The sequence below is a fragment of the Stigmatopora argus genome, chromosome 9 (assembly GCF_051989625.1).
Source record: "Stigmatopora argus isolate UIUO_Sarg chromosome 9, RoL_Sarg_1.0, whole genome shotgun sequence".
Lineage (NCBI taxonomy): Eukaryota > Metazoa > Chordata > Actinopteri > Syngnathiformes > Syngnathidae > Stigmatopora > Stigmatopora argus.
This window is the reverse complement of record NC_135395.1, coordinates 15,573,418-15,589,299: the sequence shown is the minus strand read 5'-3', so window position 1 is coordinate 15,589,299 and position 15,882 is coordinate 15,573,418. Positions and strand designations below refer to the sequence as shown.

General features: G+C 39.7%; 2 protein-coding genes and 1 long non-coding RNA gene across 5 annotated transcripts in view; all 3 read right to left on the bottom strand.

The window, feature by feature from the left end:
• Positions 1 to 863: 863 nt before the first annotated feature.
• Positions 864 to 6,471, bottom strand: LOC144082654 (uncharacterized). Its single transcript, XM_077609938.1, has 10 exons — positions 6,461 to 6,471; positions 6,400 to 6,406; positions 6,276 to 6,330; positions 5,929 to 6,027; positions 4,981 to 5,072; positions 4,788 to 4,892; positions 3,208 to 3,421; positions 2,803 to 3,078; positions 1,531 to 1,629; positions 864 to 1,329 (listed from the first exon to the last, which is right to left on the bottom strand). The coding sequence occupies exons 1-10, from the start codon at positions 6,469 to 6,471 to the stop codon at positions 1,244 to 1,246; spliced, it is 1,044 nt and encodes a 347-aa protein (XP_077466064.1). The 3' UTR covers positions 864 to 1,243.
• An 8-nt stretch (positions 6,472 to 6,479) lies between these two features.
• LOC144082998 (uncharacterized) lies at positions 6,480 to 7,472 on the bottom strand. Its single transcript, XR_013303437.1, has 3 exons — positions 7,437 to 7,472; positions 6,659 to 6,754; positions 6,480 to 6,586 (listed from the first exon to the last, which is right to left on the bottom strand). It is a non-coding gene; the product is annotated as an uncharacterized LOC144082998 (long non-coding RNA).
• Positions 7,473 to 7,884: 412 nt separating this feature from the next.
• The window catches only part of LOC144082377 (connector enhancer of kinase suppressor of ras 2-like), a 43,429-nt gene continuing 35,431 nt past the window's right edge, over positions 7,885 to 15,882 (bottom strand). For 2 of the 3 annotated variants that reach the window (XM_077609507.1, XM_077609508.1), the window contains 5 exons: positions 13,784 to 13,854; positions 13,592 to 13,692; positions 11,929 to 12,685; positions 11,052 to 11,314; positions 7,885 to 10,576 (listed from right to left, as the gene is read on the bottom strand). In XM_077609507.1, coding sequence (XP_077465633.1) covers positions 10,367 to 10,576; positions 11,052 to 11,314; positions 11,929 to 12,685; positions 13,592 to 13,692; positions 13,784 to 13,854 — 1,402 coding nt within the window. In that variant the 3' untranslated portion in view covers positions 7,885 to 10,366. The remainder of the gene's footprint in view (positions 10,577 to 11,051; positions 11,315 to 11,928; positions 12,686 to 13,591; positions 13,693 to 13,783; positions 13,855 to 15,882) is intronic. The other variant, XM_077609509.1, reaches the window with a different exon arrangement.

Below are 15,882 nucleotides of genomic sequence, written 5' to 3'. Positions count from 1 at the left end.
TTGACAATAATGACAGAGGAAAGTGTGGCCAATTCGTGGCGTAGAGGTTCACTCACCTGACTGCCATGAAGGAGGCTGGGGTTCGAATCTCAGTTGGGAAACATTTTCCCTTAATTGTTTCTATATATTTGTAGTCAAGACTTTCCAATAATGACAAAGTAAAGTGTGGCCAATTCGTGGCTTAGAGGTTCACTCACCTGACTGCCATGTAGGAGGCTGGGGTTTGAACCTCAGTTGGGAAACATTTTCCCTTAATTGTTTCTATATATTTGTAGTCAAGACTTTCCAATAATGACAAAGTAAAGTGTGGCCAATTCGGATGGATTTTGGTGAGTAAAATATGGCTATATTCCTAAATAATATTTCAATTGTATGAGGTTATGATTGATGATGTTTTATGTGTCGCAGCTGTAGCTGCAGTAGAGGTTTTATAGCCATAAAATAGTTTTTGAGGGTTGGATTGATTCCGACAGCTAAAGGCGTCGCTAGGAAATTCACAGACCGCCACATACATACATATGCACATATATACACATAGATTTACTTATTTACTCATGTCTAAAATGTATTTTCCTGTATCTGTATTCTCACCCTCTTGCTACTGCGACAGTGAATTTCCCGAATACAGGATGTATAAAGTTACCTAATCTAATCTCATTTTATCTCATCTCATCCCATCTAATCTCATTTTCTGAACCGCTTTATCCTCACTAGGGTTGCGTGAGGTGCTGCAGCCTAGCCCAGCTGACTTCAGGTCAGAGGCGTGAAAAAATGAAAAGAAAACCTACAAGGGCAACTGAAATAAGTCGAAACCTGTAAAAGAAATCACATTTATTTAGGCAGATGAAGCAATCGAATGGAAATTCGTGAAAAATAGAGATTTATTTGACTTCTTCAAACAATAAGTGAAGACAATTCTGGTGAGAATTAAATTGCACAATTTTACATCTCCATACTTTCATGATTTGGCATACAGTGTTTCGAATGTGAACCACCGTATTAGAATCCAGGACAGAAGGAACTGCAACATAACAGCAAGTAGTTGCAAAAACTCAAAGAGAGACAAGTACACAGTCAGCCATCTGTAGGACAAATGCAGTCCTGTGTTTTTTTTACCAACTTCTAGCCATTTTGTGCTGGGTCTAAAAATATAATGTCAGGAATTAAGCTTTTTTTAATGTACCTTCAATACTGTGATGTTAGCGTGTGCCAATCTGGACGAGCTGTGTGGTAGTTGGTCTTATCAGCGAGTGCTGTACAGGTCTTCGTCCTCAGGATTAGACTGGCCAAAGTCCAAGAGTGCAGAATCTGATGTAAACCCAGATCCTCCTGGTGGCCACCAAGAGAAATCCAACAACAGAGTAAGATTTTGTTTGGTATTGACAACAACTTTTTAAGTAACTGAAAGTAATCTTCTTTTCCACTAGGCTATTCTTTTCGAGCTCTAGAAAATTGGAAGCTGCAACCTCTCAATCAAGTTATACCGAATCTACCTATAATCTAATGACGCAATGACCTGTGACAAGATACCTTTGCTGTCTTTGATTGGCTGGTCATCAGGTGTGTGTGTCTTTAATTCATCCTCAACCAAAGCAGACGTCACTGGTTCTTTGGACTCCACACCTGGCACTGGTAGAGAGAATACATAAGAGTGTGGTCGATGGTTATATGTACTGTATATTTCTCTAACTAATGGGTAACACTTAAAACAGGTCTTTCCGTTTACAGTAATATCTCATTTAACGCGATTAATAGGTTCCAAGACCGGCCGTAATAGGTGAATAACTACGACATAGGGACAGTGTTTCTATGGGGTCTATTAATGTAATTTAGATTTATAAAACCCCCTCTGTACTATTATTTAACTCGCAAAGGGAAGCACTGTCCTCTAGTGGCAGATTAAATAATTTCCACAATTTGACCATTCAAATTGTGACAACCAACACAAAGTCACGTTTTTTACGAAAAGCTAAAGCAATTGGTTAGTTTAAGAATGGGAATTAAAACTCTAGCTTTGTCCTTTTACCTGAAGTTGAAAGTCATTCATTTTGACTCAAGTCCAATTGTCTGAAAAGTAGTATGCAGTAATTAGTGAGAGTTCATTGGATTGCTTTAGGATTAAATCAGCTGCAGGAAAATGAACATCTTTTACAGGAATAAATGTGACTGAAGTGAAGCAAAGCGAAAGATAGGATTCATACAAATGTATGCAAATGAGTAATTTGCAATGAATTGAAGAAAAAAAAAAAGATTAGAAGAAGCCATTAAAAAGGCACAAACAAAATCCTTGGACCAGAAGTCTTATTTGAGATGTCCCAAAGTGAACAATCACTTCCACAATGTGAAGCATGAATGCTTTGTGAGTCAGACGTCACAATTGACGGCCCACAGCTGCTCCCGTGGATCGAGTTGGTGGATGTAAGAGGAATTAATGGTTTGATGAAAAAATAAATCCTGTCAAGCAGTCTTTCCCACATTTTGGTTATCCCAGATGTTTGTCATCTCTGTATGAAAACGTATGTGAATACTGATTTACTGTAAATGCCATCAAACTGGCCGTTTACAGCAACTTCCACAAACCATTTTTTTTTTATTACAAATGTATTGTCTTAAGCACAAAATAGCATAAGATGACAGGCCCATTACCGCACTGTCGTTATTCTTGTTTACAATAAATGATTGTGGAAGCTTGATTAGGTTGGCCTGTTACCTGTTCTATTCAATATTTTGTGTTTAGATCAAGTGCGAGGGGCATCAAGTGAAGCGAGTAATTCATGCTCACATGAAGAATATTAGTGCTACCTGCTGGTTCATTTGAGGTTTTTGGCGTAGGCGGCTCCTCTGTGCAAGCAGGAACCTTAGCTGGAGCCGGTTGAACTTGAGCACACTCCTTGGTCTGGGGTTCTGAACTTGCTGTGGGCTCAGCAGGAAGGGACTCAGCGGGGAGGCTATCTGGAGCCGGAGAGAAGACATCTGATGTTTTCACTGCATCTTCAGATGGAGCAAGGGCGCCCTCTACTGCTTCCTCTGAGGCTTGAAGCACCTCATTTTGACCACACTGAAGTGATTCTTTAGGAGCTGTGGAGGGCAAAGCACGGCATTAAAACATTAGTGTGGTAACACTCGATGACATATTTGATAGAGTTGACATCAAGAAATAAACACATAGAAACTGGAAGACAGAGATCAATATAGTATTTTTTATACCTGAGTTTATCTCTGCAGAGACCTGCTCGGTTGAGGTCTCCGTGCGCGTGACTGACAACTCTTCCGCAGCGATAGCAGTGATGAGATTATCAGCGGTTGGAACACACTCCACTGAACCCGCCTCGGTGTCTGAGATGGTGGCGTGCTGCGTCGAGCATGGATCTGAGCCGTGACGAGGCTCGTCAACCACCGCAGCCTCCTGAGATGGCACAGCCTGTCAAGAATTCGTGATGGACAGCAATCAAAATGAGAAAAATGTTAAATAGGTTTTTCTTTTTTTATGCAAACTGCTCAACCAACCACTCTCTCCGATTCACAAAGGCAGAAGCAACTTCACAAAACGATTTTTTTCCCCCTTTTTCTTTTGTTTTGTTTTTTTTTAAATAATGCCAGAGCTAATATTTTAGATGTATTGCCGTATGAGTTGCCTTAAGCTTGTAGCATTACTGATGATTCACAGGCATTGGAAAAAAATAATCAAATAATTGTTCATTAAAAATTCTGAACACTGTGTGGAATTGGACTCTGGAGCAAATGGGGGAAAAAAAGATGAATTCCCCTACTTAGCTGCGATCATTGTGCATTTCAAAGTAGTTTAGATTATACCGCTCGGTATAACACTAGAATAAAACTGAGAATACAGGAAATTGCTCCCGTTCCATATCTACAACTGCATTGTTAAAAAAAATATTGTGGTTAAAAATTGTATTATACTTACTATGTTTTTAAATTGTTTTCTAAAGAGATTTAAGTAGTACTTGGCAAATGTATTAATCAACCTGTCATAATGAGACCCGAAACATTAATGGAAAGCTTAAATGCAGTCTTGAAATTCCAGTGAGTTCTTTTTATAAACAGGAATGAGATAATGGAATATACCTTTTAAAATCTCAAGTAGACCCACCTAGCTTGTAAATGTGCACACACATGAATGCAATTTTCTGTTAAATGTAATGACAATTGACAATAATACTCCTAAAATGGTCAGAAATGAATTAATCAAATATAAAATCTAACTATCAAATCAAAATGCTTTGTTCAGGATGATTTCAAATCTTGAGTGTCTCATGTGCGTACATAAAAGGAAACTTGCAAATAAAAGTTTAAATTATAAACACCTGTCTAGATTTTCCTGTTGTTATTTAAAGTTTGTAGTTATCAAAGTTGAAAAGATTCTCACTATTAGGTGGTGTGCAGTCTGATTAAAAAAATGTGGAAAAAACTAGCTTTCCAGTTTTTACTGCCTAAAGTCGATAGAAAAATCATTTTTTGATAGTCACATTGAGCAGTTCTTCGGCACGCAAGAAAAAAAAGAAATGTGGAATTGAACCCGTCTGCTAATCCCTCGTAAACCCTGATCTATTGTTACTACTGCAAAAGAAAATAGAAACAAATCCTAATAACATTAATTGAGAACAATGAAATAGAGTTGTGTACACTGTTTCAATATTATTCGCCAAAACACGCCATGCGACACTAGATAAAGCTCCCTCGTACTCTTGGTTGAGTTCACGAATGTATATTCATTAATAACCATGAGCATATTGCCTCAGTTTTAATGATCAAAAAGCATAAATAACCTGTGGCTGTGGAGCAGCATCAGACTCTGTGGGCTTATTGGAGAGCAAAGAAGACACAGCAGCATGGCTCCATCGGCCTGCAGCATACATCTTCTTACCGGTCACCTTGGTAACAAGAAAATATCCGTGTCTTACCGCATGAATACTACAACAACAATAGTTGGTCACAGTGTTAGTCTGACAATGTCCTCACCTTAAAGACAGCCACAGCCTGGGCTGGGTAGCATATTGATGCTCCAGCAGTCATAAGACCTACTGGAACTGCGATCCTCTTCAAACGAGAACCTAAAATACATGTTCAAATCAGGTTTTTGTGATTTTCCAGTAAAATAGTAGTTGAAGACAAAAATCTATACATATTACTATTTCTGAGAATGTGTATGTGTGTGTTAATGTGTTTCTCCGTTAACATCGGACAAAATGGAGACAACACCGTACATCCGATTTGAATGCGGTTTTGAACAAACAATTGCAAATGTTTGGGTGTTACTGTGCTCGATTTTTGAATTTGGGCCCGTTTTTTTTTTTTAAATCGAGGAGAAACAGGAAGCGTTCATCAATTGCATCGCAGACGTGCCCAAGAGACAGTTGCACTAACCTCCGACTATGACAAAACACATTATAAAAAATTCCAGCTAGTAAGGAAGGACCTATGGAAATCAATGTCAATATTTAGAAATGACAAGTCAGATGACATTTGACGTAGGCGCCTTTTGTCCGTCCTCTCAACAGAAGCCACTGGCGAGCGGGAAGGCGCGAAGACTTCTGATTGATCAGTTCCGCTTCATTTCAAACTTTTCAGCAAAATTTTATTGGTTGCCTCAAGATTTTAACTCGGTTATGACGTGCGTGCGTGACACAAATAGATTGAAAGAACGCCTTAATGTCTTACATTATTTCTGTTTGATTTATTGCATGCATGCAATTATATTGCAGAAGTGAAACTAGCTTTATTGGCCTAATAATGGAAGATGTGCAATACGCATCAAAATAAAAATTATATAAATATCTGCTTTGAAAGTAGAGAGGCTTTGTCGCCCAAGTCTGCTTGTATACTATAAATACAAATAATAATAATCTTCCAAAATGTCTTTCCATGCACACGTACTGCACAAACTATGAGTGCGCGTGATCATGTTACCTTTGCGTGCCAAAAACATGCCAACTAGGCCAGCCATGGTGATGGTGCCAAACCTGGGTAGGAAACTCGGGGGTGGATCTTTCAGGTAATAGTACACATCTAAGAGAAAAACAGACACATTAAATAAAATGAGGTTGAGAGTATTCTTTTAACTCTTCTGAATAGCGTCACTCTCTTTTCAATAAGAATGAAAGTACATACAGTACATTTTACATTCATCTCTTTGATAGATTTACATAATCTAGAAAAAACAACTAATCAACATGCATACGATTAATTAAATCATGGCAGTAAGTGTGGTGTTCACAAAAAACACAGAAAGTTTCGGGTACCTACAGTAAACTCACCCTCTCCAGCGTGGTATATATTTACACTTCCTCTTTTCACAGAGATGCAGGCACCCTATGGGAACAAGTTAAAAAACATTGCAATCCAAGTACTTTCCTCCACCCGATATTAACTAGAGCAAACCTCAATCCTTATAAAACAATGTCATGTTACCAGTAAACTTAAATTCTAAAGGAATCAGTACCTTAACAACATGGACAACAGGTAGTAGGCCTTCTCTTGCTGAGCTCAAGCAACTCTCTACCAGACCTGGCTGATGACAAATAAGATCGGCCCGGGCAGACTTTGTCACTGGGGTGTAGATGTTCAGCTAGGGATAAGAAGGCATTATTTTATGGTTCATTAGCCTCAAAAGAGATGGAGTGGATTTGGGAAGGGGTACCTTCTCTCGAGTGAGACCTTCAGTAGGCACTTCACTAATGGTGTACACTCTGATGGAGGCTATTCCCAGCACCGCTGGGATGGCCACCATAGCCACCTGAGAAAATAAATATTGCAATTCTGCATCTGACTTTCAGTAGTAAGAGATATGTTGCCGGCGGACCTATGTTCAGATGTGGTCCTTTTTATATAATTTTTCCAAAGAATTCTATTTACTACTATTGGTCAATCACATTGTGGGTACATTGTTTCTAATGATTATTGCCAGGAAGAGAAATGGCGTGCTAATTTTGTTGTTTTAGGGGTTTCTTGAGGGGTCTGCCTTACGCCAGCAAGGTTATTCGTCTTCTTAATGAAAACAACTTATAATTGTGGTGCACAAACAAGTAAACGTTATACACAATATCTAATCGCCAGAGTATTTTTTCCCAACCTTTAAAATAATTTATGGTTTGGTGCCTATTGATTTTGATTGATAGACATTTAGATATTTTAAATACTTAAAATACTACAGTTAGGAACTTCGATTGGAATAATTAAACCGTTTAACTAATGGGTAGGTGAGGGCTATAGTTTTGTCAGCAGTACACGTAATTATGTACAGTACGCTGATATCGTTAGCATGATCTGCCAGGCAGAATGACAGATGTATCTTTTTTAGGATTAATGAGTATGTGTTAAACCTGGAAAATAACAATAATCCCGTCGTATACATATTCATTGATATTAACCATTAATATAACGGAAAGTTCGCAGAAAAGAAAGCAACAACAATTCACCTTGGCCGCCATGACAGAGCGTCTCCTCACTCTTCTTCTGTAAATATTCTAGTCTGCAACTTCGGGATCTCCAATTCACGATCACTTACTGACATCTAGCAGTCTAAAATGGTATTGCAGTTTAGTGTGAGGAGGCTTATAGTGTGTGTGCATCATAAGAAATGATTGAAAAAATTCACTCATGCATACATATCTTGTATTCTGTTCCAATTTCTTTGCTTATTCATCTGTATATATCTTCTTCAGGTCACATCCGATTTGGATTACAAAATTAAGTTTGTTTTTTAGTTGTTTTTTTAAGTAATGACACTAATTTTGGATCTGGATTCTAATTGAACGGTTAAGGGCCACTGGAGAGCTATATAATAACCCAGAATTAGGCAAAAAAATAGAAAATTAGGCACAACAAATAAATAAAAGGGTCAAGTCACAGACAAAACAAAGCTCGTAGTGCAGAGGATTCAGTTTATTGGAGTCAAATTTTAACAACTCACATTTTTTGTAATATATATTCATATATATGAAAGCAAAAAAGGCTACTTTAGGAAGAATAAATGTAGTTGTCTTTTTTTAATATCATCTTTTGTCAGTTCATTGTACAGAATTACAGTAAGCTAATATCGTCATTGAAAAAAGAGCAATATGTTCCTTTTATATGTCGCAGTGCAACTTACATCTTACACACCTGTGCAATGTACCATGAGGTGCACACCCCTGAAGAGACACACAGTGGAATCTCCCTTTTCGGGCTGGTTCTGCAGGTCTACACACACAAAGATGAGGGGGTGACAACACAGTCTGTGGCCACAAATCAAAATGTGCCTTGTATGTTTACAGACAGGTTGCATGAAGGGGGGGGAAAAGGCAACACACCAAATAATAACTACCAAACAGACATCTGCAGACCAAGACTGCATTCCCAATCTTCTACAGCTCTGTGTATGTAGGAAGTCCAGTATAGTCAGCCTACTGTTGCCAAAGAGAGGGGTGGGAGGCACAGGGAAAGTGCTTGCATCATTTAGTTTCTTTGTGATACTCTCAAAGAAATCGTTCAAAAATGAAAAAAATAAATAAATAAAAGAAACCAAACCGCTATCTGTTTGATATTTGACAGGCGTGTAACATGATGATACAAACTGAAGCTATACTAAAGATTTACAGTAGAAGGTGAAGAATATATGTAAAGACAGTGTTTAATGCAGTAGGTGCTACACTTGTTGTTCGTTCTAGGGGAGTCATTGGCCTGATGTTGGATCGGTATAACTACTGCCTGATATTGCATTAAAAAAACAAATGAGATTTTCTTTGTAATTTGACTGCATGTTTGTAACTTGGGCTCAGTGTGTGGTGCATAAACCAAATTACTGTTACTGATGAAAGAGCCTTGTCAAATTCTGATTAATACACTGTCCTTCCCCATTTTACAGTTTGTGTTTACAGTGCTTGTCCTAACACAAGAGTTCTTCAAATTTCTGGACATAAAAGTCTAATATCATTTTTAAGTGATGCTTTTTATGTGTTTCATTGGGGAATAAAACAATGCTGCACTCAAGCAGTATTAAAAAAAAGAAAGTAAAGAAAAGATCTACAATGTTTTACCCTGTCCAATCAAATCAGTCCAAGCCTTGTTCTCATGCAGCACATCAAAAAATGCCAATGGGTGACAAACCCGTAATGAATAACAATAAAAATAAATTAAAAAAACTCGAGTGATGGCAGATTTGCTGAGTTTGATCAAATACAACAGAATAAAGAGGGGTACAATGCGAAACCTTGGCATAAAATACTTATTTTACATTATAATTCATGACACGAAACATAAATAGAGTTATATATTTTTCTATATATAAATACATTAGTCCACTGTACATAAATCTGGGGAAAATGAGATGACTTTACCTGATATTTTGAATAGCAAAGGTAAAAGAGCCCAATGACACAGACCCTGTGATGTTGCCAATGAGCTGAAAAATATATAGAAAGTGCATTTTTTAATATCTGACTTTTTTATAATCACTCTTGCTATCACACTCAAAGAAAAAAAACAGCGGGGTAACAAATACTGTGTTCCTTTCTAAAAGCAATTCACAGTGGTTGTGGAACACAAACATTTACATTAGTATACACAGTAGTATAAACATACACATGATCTTAGAACTACAACAATGTAACGAACTAAACAAAAGCAAAATAAAAGTTAACATAAACTGACAGAGACCAGAGATGGAGTGATAGTGATAAAAAAAAAAAGTGTAGTTCGCCCATAAACTCTTTCACAGTTTGAGATTGTGTGTAGTGGATAATGCTGTTGTTGGCTGAAATTGTTGTTTTCATTGGTAAAGAGAGGTTAACCATTTTAATGGCAACCTATCACAGTCTTCAAATAAAGTCACTGAGCTTAGTTTTCCCACACTGCCCTGTCAGATCAACTTGGAAAATAACAGGGCTGTCAGCATGATATGCAGTGAAGAATTAACAGAGAAAGAGTGAGGGAGAAGGAGTGGTGACTGGGTGCAAGTTTATCAGTACAAAAGTACAGTGCTGTGGTGAAAAGAATTCCTCTGTATTGCTGCTACATAGGTGCGCCTCCCTCTAAAATCAATCAGAATTATAGCAAAAACAAAGGAGTGGTATACAAAGGACACGCAACGTGTCCAAACATCTCCATTATACCCCATTTCCTTCTTTACAGGCATGTGGACTTTATGCTGAGTTCCACAGACAAAATAAGATTAATGGTTTCTCTTCGGGCATGCAACAGGCTCCCTGCCAGGTCCTCAGAAATATCAAAAGTTCATACACGTATCTCAGATAGCTCCTTCTATATTTACACCTTACAACATGTGTTACTGCGTGTGCACATGTGACTGCCTGTCTGTATGGTGTGAGAGTTTTGATAGAGAGATAGCGATCCAGGCCTGTCCACTTTCTCACACATGGGTTTCGATAAAGGAGTGTGTGTGGGTCATGATGGGAGCGCTGAGAGGGGAGAGATCGTCCTGGCCGTTGGTGCCGGGGCTGAGCTGACAGATGTCAGAATAGAGCTCACTATGCCACTGTTTCCATTCCCTGAAGGTCTGGGAGCATAGGCCAGGGTCCTCCAAGAGGGTGCAGATGACCGCCAGCTCAGACTCTTTGGCCTGGAGAAGGAGACATTACCATCGCAATCAGGTTTCCAATGAGTTATTGTTTCAATTGCTGGCCTGGTTTTTTAAACATTGTTCTTACCAATAAGATATTTTCTTTGTTATACTAAATAATACAAGAACAAGGTTTATCAAATTTAAGTGTATGTCAAAAAGAGTACAACTGTAAGCTTAGTAAACATTAGACATTTTGTTCTGTCAAAAAGCAAGTCAAAGATTGGCATTAACATTCTTGAAAGTTTTTATAGCTAGAATCACCATATAAAGATATTATTTCCCTGATTTTTCATAAGGGAGGATTTTGGTGAATATGCAGATAAATATGCGACCATAGGTCTCCACCGCACATTTGTTTAACATGATAAAGTTATTAAATATTTGTGTTGATTGAAATTTGGATTCCTCCTCCTTGGTGAGGATCTACTCTCTATTTAATTTGTTTAGAAACTAAATTCTTAGTCCCAGCTACCTTCAAGGTGCTGCGTAGTGCTCTGACACGGTGCAGTCTGTCATTCAGAAGGGGGTCCCTGACTCTCTGATTGAAACCTCGTCGGAGTTCCTGCCTGCTGCAGGGTCTTGGATCACCGAACGCTGTAACGTTGGCCTGTTCGAGGGCCCGATACAGTTGTTCAAGTCCATCCAGAGGCTCAGCTTCACGTCCATCAGACACCCGTCGCTCCCTTCCGTCTGAGACCTTCCTCTCTCTGCTGTCAACTCTCAACTCTTGCAGGTCTGAGGTAGCCAGGAGGAGGCAGAAAATAAGATATTCAGTTACATTTAATTTTTTGTGTTATTTTAATAGCACCTCCGGTCATAGGTTTGAATTTAAATTTTGAATGAAACACATTCTTGCACAGCTGGTGTTTCTTTTAGTTGGGGAAAATAACGAATAAAGATTATTAAGTCTATCCTCTTGGACAGTACTTTTATCCCATGAAAAACCGGTGACCAAAAGTCCGTCGACAAAACAAGGTAAAACAACACGGTCTACGCATCAATAAAAGCCAACAATGGCCCTGAGCAGTTTCACTGAGCAGACGTGTGAGTGTGTAAGAGTTTGTATGTACATGAGTTGTCCCCTTAGGAAGGGACGTCAGTCAGGGTCTTAACAAGTTCTCCAACAAAACACGATAAAAGTACGGGAAATTTGGAGCTTTTCTTTAGCCTAATAATTAATAGGGCATTAAGTATGACCAAATAATAATTCACAGTTTGTATTTAGGGAATTTGAGCAACAATTTTAAATGGTAATTATCAATAACCTTCCAGGCGACCAAACGGCCGAGTACCAGATAATATCAATCTTTTTCCTTACTTACAGAATAGTAAACAGACAACTTCCTTACCCTCCTCGTCCTCAAGTATATCTGCAGCCTGTCTCTCTGCTTCCTCATCTTCTTCACTTCTCTCCTCCATGTGAGGTGATGAGTGTATCAACTTTCCTCCAAATGGGTCCCTATTCCTGGGGAGACTCTGGCTGCGCTGCTTATGGGAGCGCCGGTGTGTGTAGCTGTGTGTATGTGGACCACGCTCCAGGGGAAAAGGCCCATCCCGATCCCTGTCTCTGTCTGCGGCGTGATGTCTCCGTACCGGCAGCGTAGCCTGCCTGCGTCTCTCCGGCGACATGCCCTGTCTGCCAAGTCCTGCATAGAGCCCCATCTCACCAGCCATGCTCCCCATTAGGCCACCATAATCGCCTTCCCCTGGCGCTGTCTGGAGAAAATGCAGCCCTGCGCTGGTGAGGGGGGTTTCAATGAGGTCCTGCCAGGAGCGTCGCTCACGATGGGAAGACCGGCAGCCTGAGGAGTGGGTACTGGTGCTGCCAGTTCCGGTGCCCATGCCCAGCCCCTCTCCGCGCTGGTCTTCAGCAGACGAGTGGGAGTGGGTAGACTCGCTAGAAAAATGCCGCCCATGCTTTGGCTCTGGGAAGGGACTGGAGGAATTCACCTGTGGAGGAAGAGGGGAGGTGGAAGAGACCATCTGTGGAGGGACTGGGGAGGTGGAGGCACTCATTGGTAGAGGATGAGGTGACGGAGTGGAACGCATGAGGCTCATGGAGCTCACTGAACGGGGCAATTGGTCATAAGTGTAGAGGAGGTTAGACTTTGTGGGTATAGGTAAGTAAGGTATGAGGGACAGGTGGGGAAAAACGTAAGGATGTGGGTGTATAAACAAGAAGGATATTAAGAGGGAGAGTGGAAGGAGGGAACAGAAAAAAGCAGAGAGCAAAGAGAGCAAAAGATGAGCGCAAAAAAGCAATGAGATGTCAGATGAATAACTCCAAAAAAATGGCAGACATGGCTGTTATGTGGCTAAACTTAGAACGATAATTCAACTCAATGTACATGTCCAAGCATCCTCTTAAAATACATATGTTGCCTTGGAATCAGCTATATCAGCTAATATATTTGATTTCTTTAATTTCCTAGTTAGTATTAGACCAAATGTAATGAGACATGACCAAAGAAGAAGCATATACTGTTGCAAAGGTTAGCAACGGACAACATTTGGCATGTTTTGATCTTCCCTCTGTGCTACTATGGTTACTTTCCAAAAAGAGACTGAGTAGAAGCATGTTTGCATTATTCCCATTACATTCTCATCTATCCACCCACACATTACAAATGATTCCCTGATGATCAGAGTAGTCCATTTGTACACATTCCACCATTTAGGTACCATAAATCACTTCTAAGTATCCAATAATAGGGTTCCAAAAGTGGTGAATTTTAATGATCAATAATCATAAACATTATCACCTTTTGATAAAAATGCAAAAAAAAAAAAAACAATGTAGTGCCTTGTCTCAGAATGTGGGTTAGTTGCTGCCATCTCTTGGTCATACTACGACCTGGCAGAATAACACAGAAGAGAAGGGTTTGGCTGCTTCTCGAACCAGATAATCTCGTGTTTTATTAATTTTGAGAGCACTTAAAACTGCAGCCCATTCTAAATAAAATATTCAACCAGAATGGGACACGGTAGTGAGGTTGTCAAGTTTGTACTCACTGATGGTGTGCGATGGTAAGTATCACAGAGGGAAGATGGTCCTTCTTGTTTGAGTGTCATGGAACCATCGACCTCATCTTGATCACTCTCACTCCAGTAGTCTAAAGTTGAGAAAGGTACATGTTAACATTTGATGTCTACAGGCTTTGGGGAGAAAATCAAACATTTTACAATTCAAGCAAGTTGTCCTACCTTCATCAGGACGTGCAACTTTGTCATCTGGTGTGTAGCCAATAGCAGCCAGACCAAGCCGGTTCATCCACCTTCATGAAGATAGAAATGAGACATATTCAAAACAAGTCCTTAGAGAGGAAACCATGAATAGGAAAAAGCCAGAGATGGCATATGTAGGGTTATTCTGGGTAATTGGAAGTTGATGAATAAAAAAAGATTCACTTTAAATTATTAAAGTCACGTCTCTCAACAGTTGAGATCTTTCAAACTGACTTCATCCCCTTGATGAGGAGACAAAAGCAGAAAGTAAATTAGAGCAATGGATGCATAAAAAGAGAGCTGACTGCATCCTTTCCCAGTCTGTGAACTATGATTCTCAGATGGCTTTTTATCTACAACCATGCATCATGTCCTCAACCAGATCGACTGTCTACCTCTCTTCTATAGTACGTATCTTTATCTCCATGGCAGATTAAAGTGAGCCCTGTATCCCTGCAGATTCTGCGTAATCAGGCTGCAACCAAGAATAGAAACCTTGTCTGAATACGAAGGCCAGGAAACTCGTCATATTCGTATTGTGATGCTGACGTCAATAAATTGTGTGGAAGAAAATCATCCTGAACCAACACAAATTTACCAGTGTACGTATCTTGGCAGCAGGGCGTCTCGGTGACTGAGTGGTTAGTACATCCGTCTTACAGTTCTGAGATTGAAGGTTCAATCCCCGGTGGGGTCCAACCTTCCTCTGTGGAGTTTGCATGTTTTCTCCGGGCCTGTGTGTGTTTTTATCCGGGTACTCCGGTTTTTCTCCCATATCCCCAAAACATGCAGGGTAGGCTGGTTAAACTCTCCAAATTGTCCCAGGTATGTGCGCGAGCGTGAATGATTGTTTGTTTTAGTGTGCCCTGCAATTAGCTGGCAAATAATTCAGGGTGTTCCTCACCTACTGCCAGTAGTTGGCTAGGATAGACTCCAGCACCCCCCGTGACCCTGGTGAGGATTCGGTACGCCAAATGAATGAATATACCCAGAACTCATTTACAATACTAGTATCCATCACAGTATTCTTTTCTTCACATCCATTGTCTTGGTGTCCAAAATAATAATGTCCAAAAAATACAATATGAGACCATCTATTACTCTAGCACAAAGGCTTCTTAATGAAGTTCCAGAAATTGATACTGGAGCTTGTGTCCCAATTTTCGGCCAGCAACACTTGGAGGCGATCTAACCAACAAGAGGGATGATAACATGGAAGGCAATTTTTGCATCAAGGTGTGCAGGTTTAGACATCTCCTGTGTTTCTGCCATTCTGCTCTGCTACTGACCTGAACAGCGAACACTGCGAATTTCTTTCATGCTCAGACCAATGGCCTAGCCTGTTGAAATTTACAGCATCATTCCAGCGGTGCTGCAAACATGCTCTTCTGTCCACCAAATTGTCAATCACGCTAGGTGTGTCTGCACCCTCGATGCGCCGTTATGCCTATTTTACTGCAGGGCAGTCTGATAAATTCTGAAACACGTATGCCGGATGATGCATTGGCACAAAAGTCCATATGTGCCGCATTTTATAACAATGGGTATACACGGCACCCAAGAAATATGAGTATTGAATGAATAATTCATAGAACCTAAAAAATGATGTTTGTCGTATCAGAATTTGTTGTTACTAATATAGCACAATGCATGAGCAAAGGTGGAAATGAGCAGGTCTCAACAGAATGTAGGGCTAACATGCTTCTTAATAGAGCTCGTTAATGAGTTTTTCCAAATTATCTTCCAATGTCATCATGGCATAGTTAAATCTGATTAGAGAGCATTGCTGCAAATATTGCACTGTGCACGTGGTCTGACCAACAAGCTAATTTAAGTACTGTACAGTGTTATTGAAAAAGAAGGAACCTATTTCATGATGCATGGTTCAGTTTTCAAGCATCATCGGCTGATGCATGGTTCAGTTTTCAAGCATCATCGGCTGATGCATGGTTCAGTTTTCAAGCATCATCGGCTGTTGTGATTAATTAAAATTTGATTTTTCAATTATTTTAATAGCAGAAGTAATGTCTGAAGGGATTCTAAGACCTTGTTTTTTGTGATTGTCCCACAGGATTCCA

What these genes read in the sequence shown, in the direction of transcription:
- LOC144082654 (XM_077609938.1), bottom strand. An exon ending in TATATACCACGCTGGAGAGG is followed by an intron (nt 6,028 to 6,275) that starts GTGAGTTTACTG and finishes TTTTTCTCTTAG; the next exon opens with ATGTGTACTATTACCTGAAA. An exon ending in AACCTCAAATGAACCAGCAG is followed by an intron (nt 1,630 to 2,802) that starts GTAGCACTAATA and finishes TCTCTCTACCAG; the next exon opens with TGCCAGGTGTGGAGTCCAAA.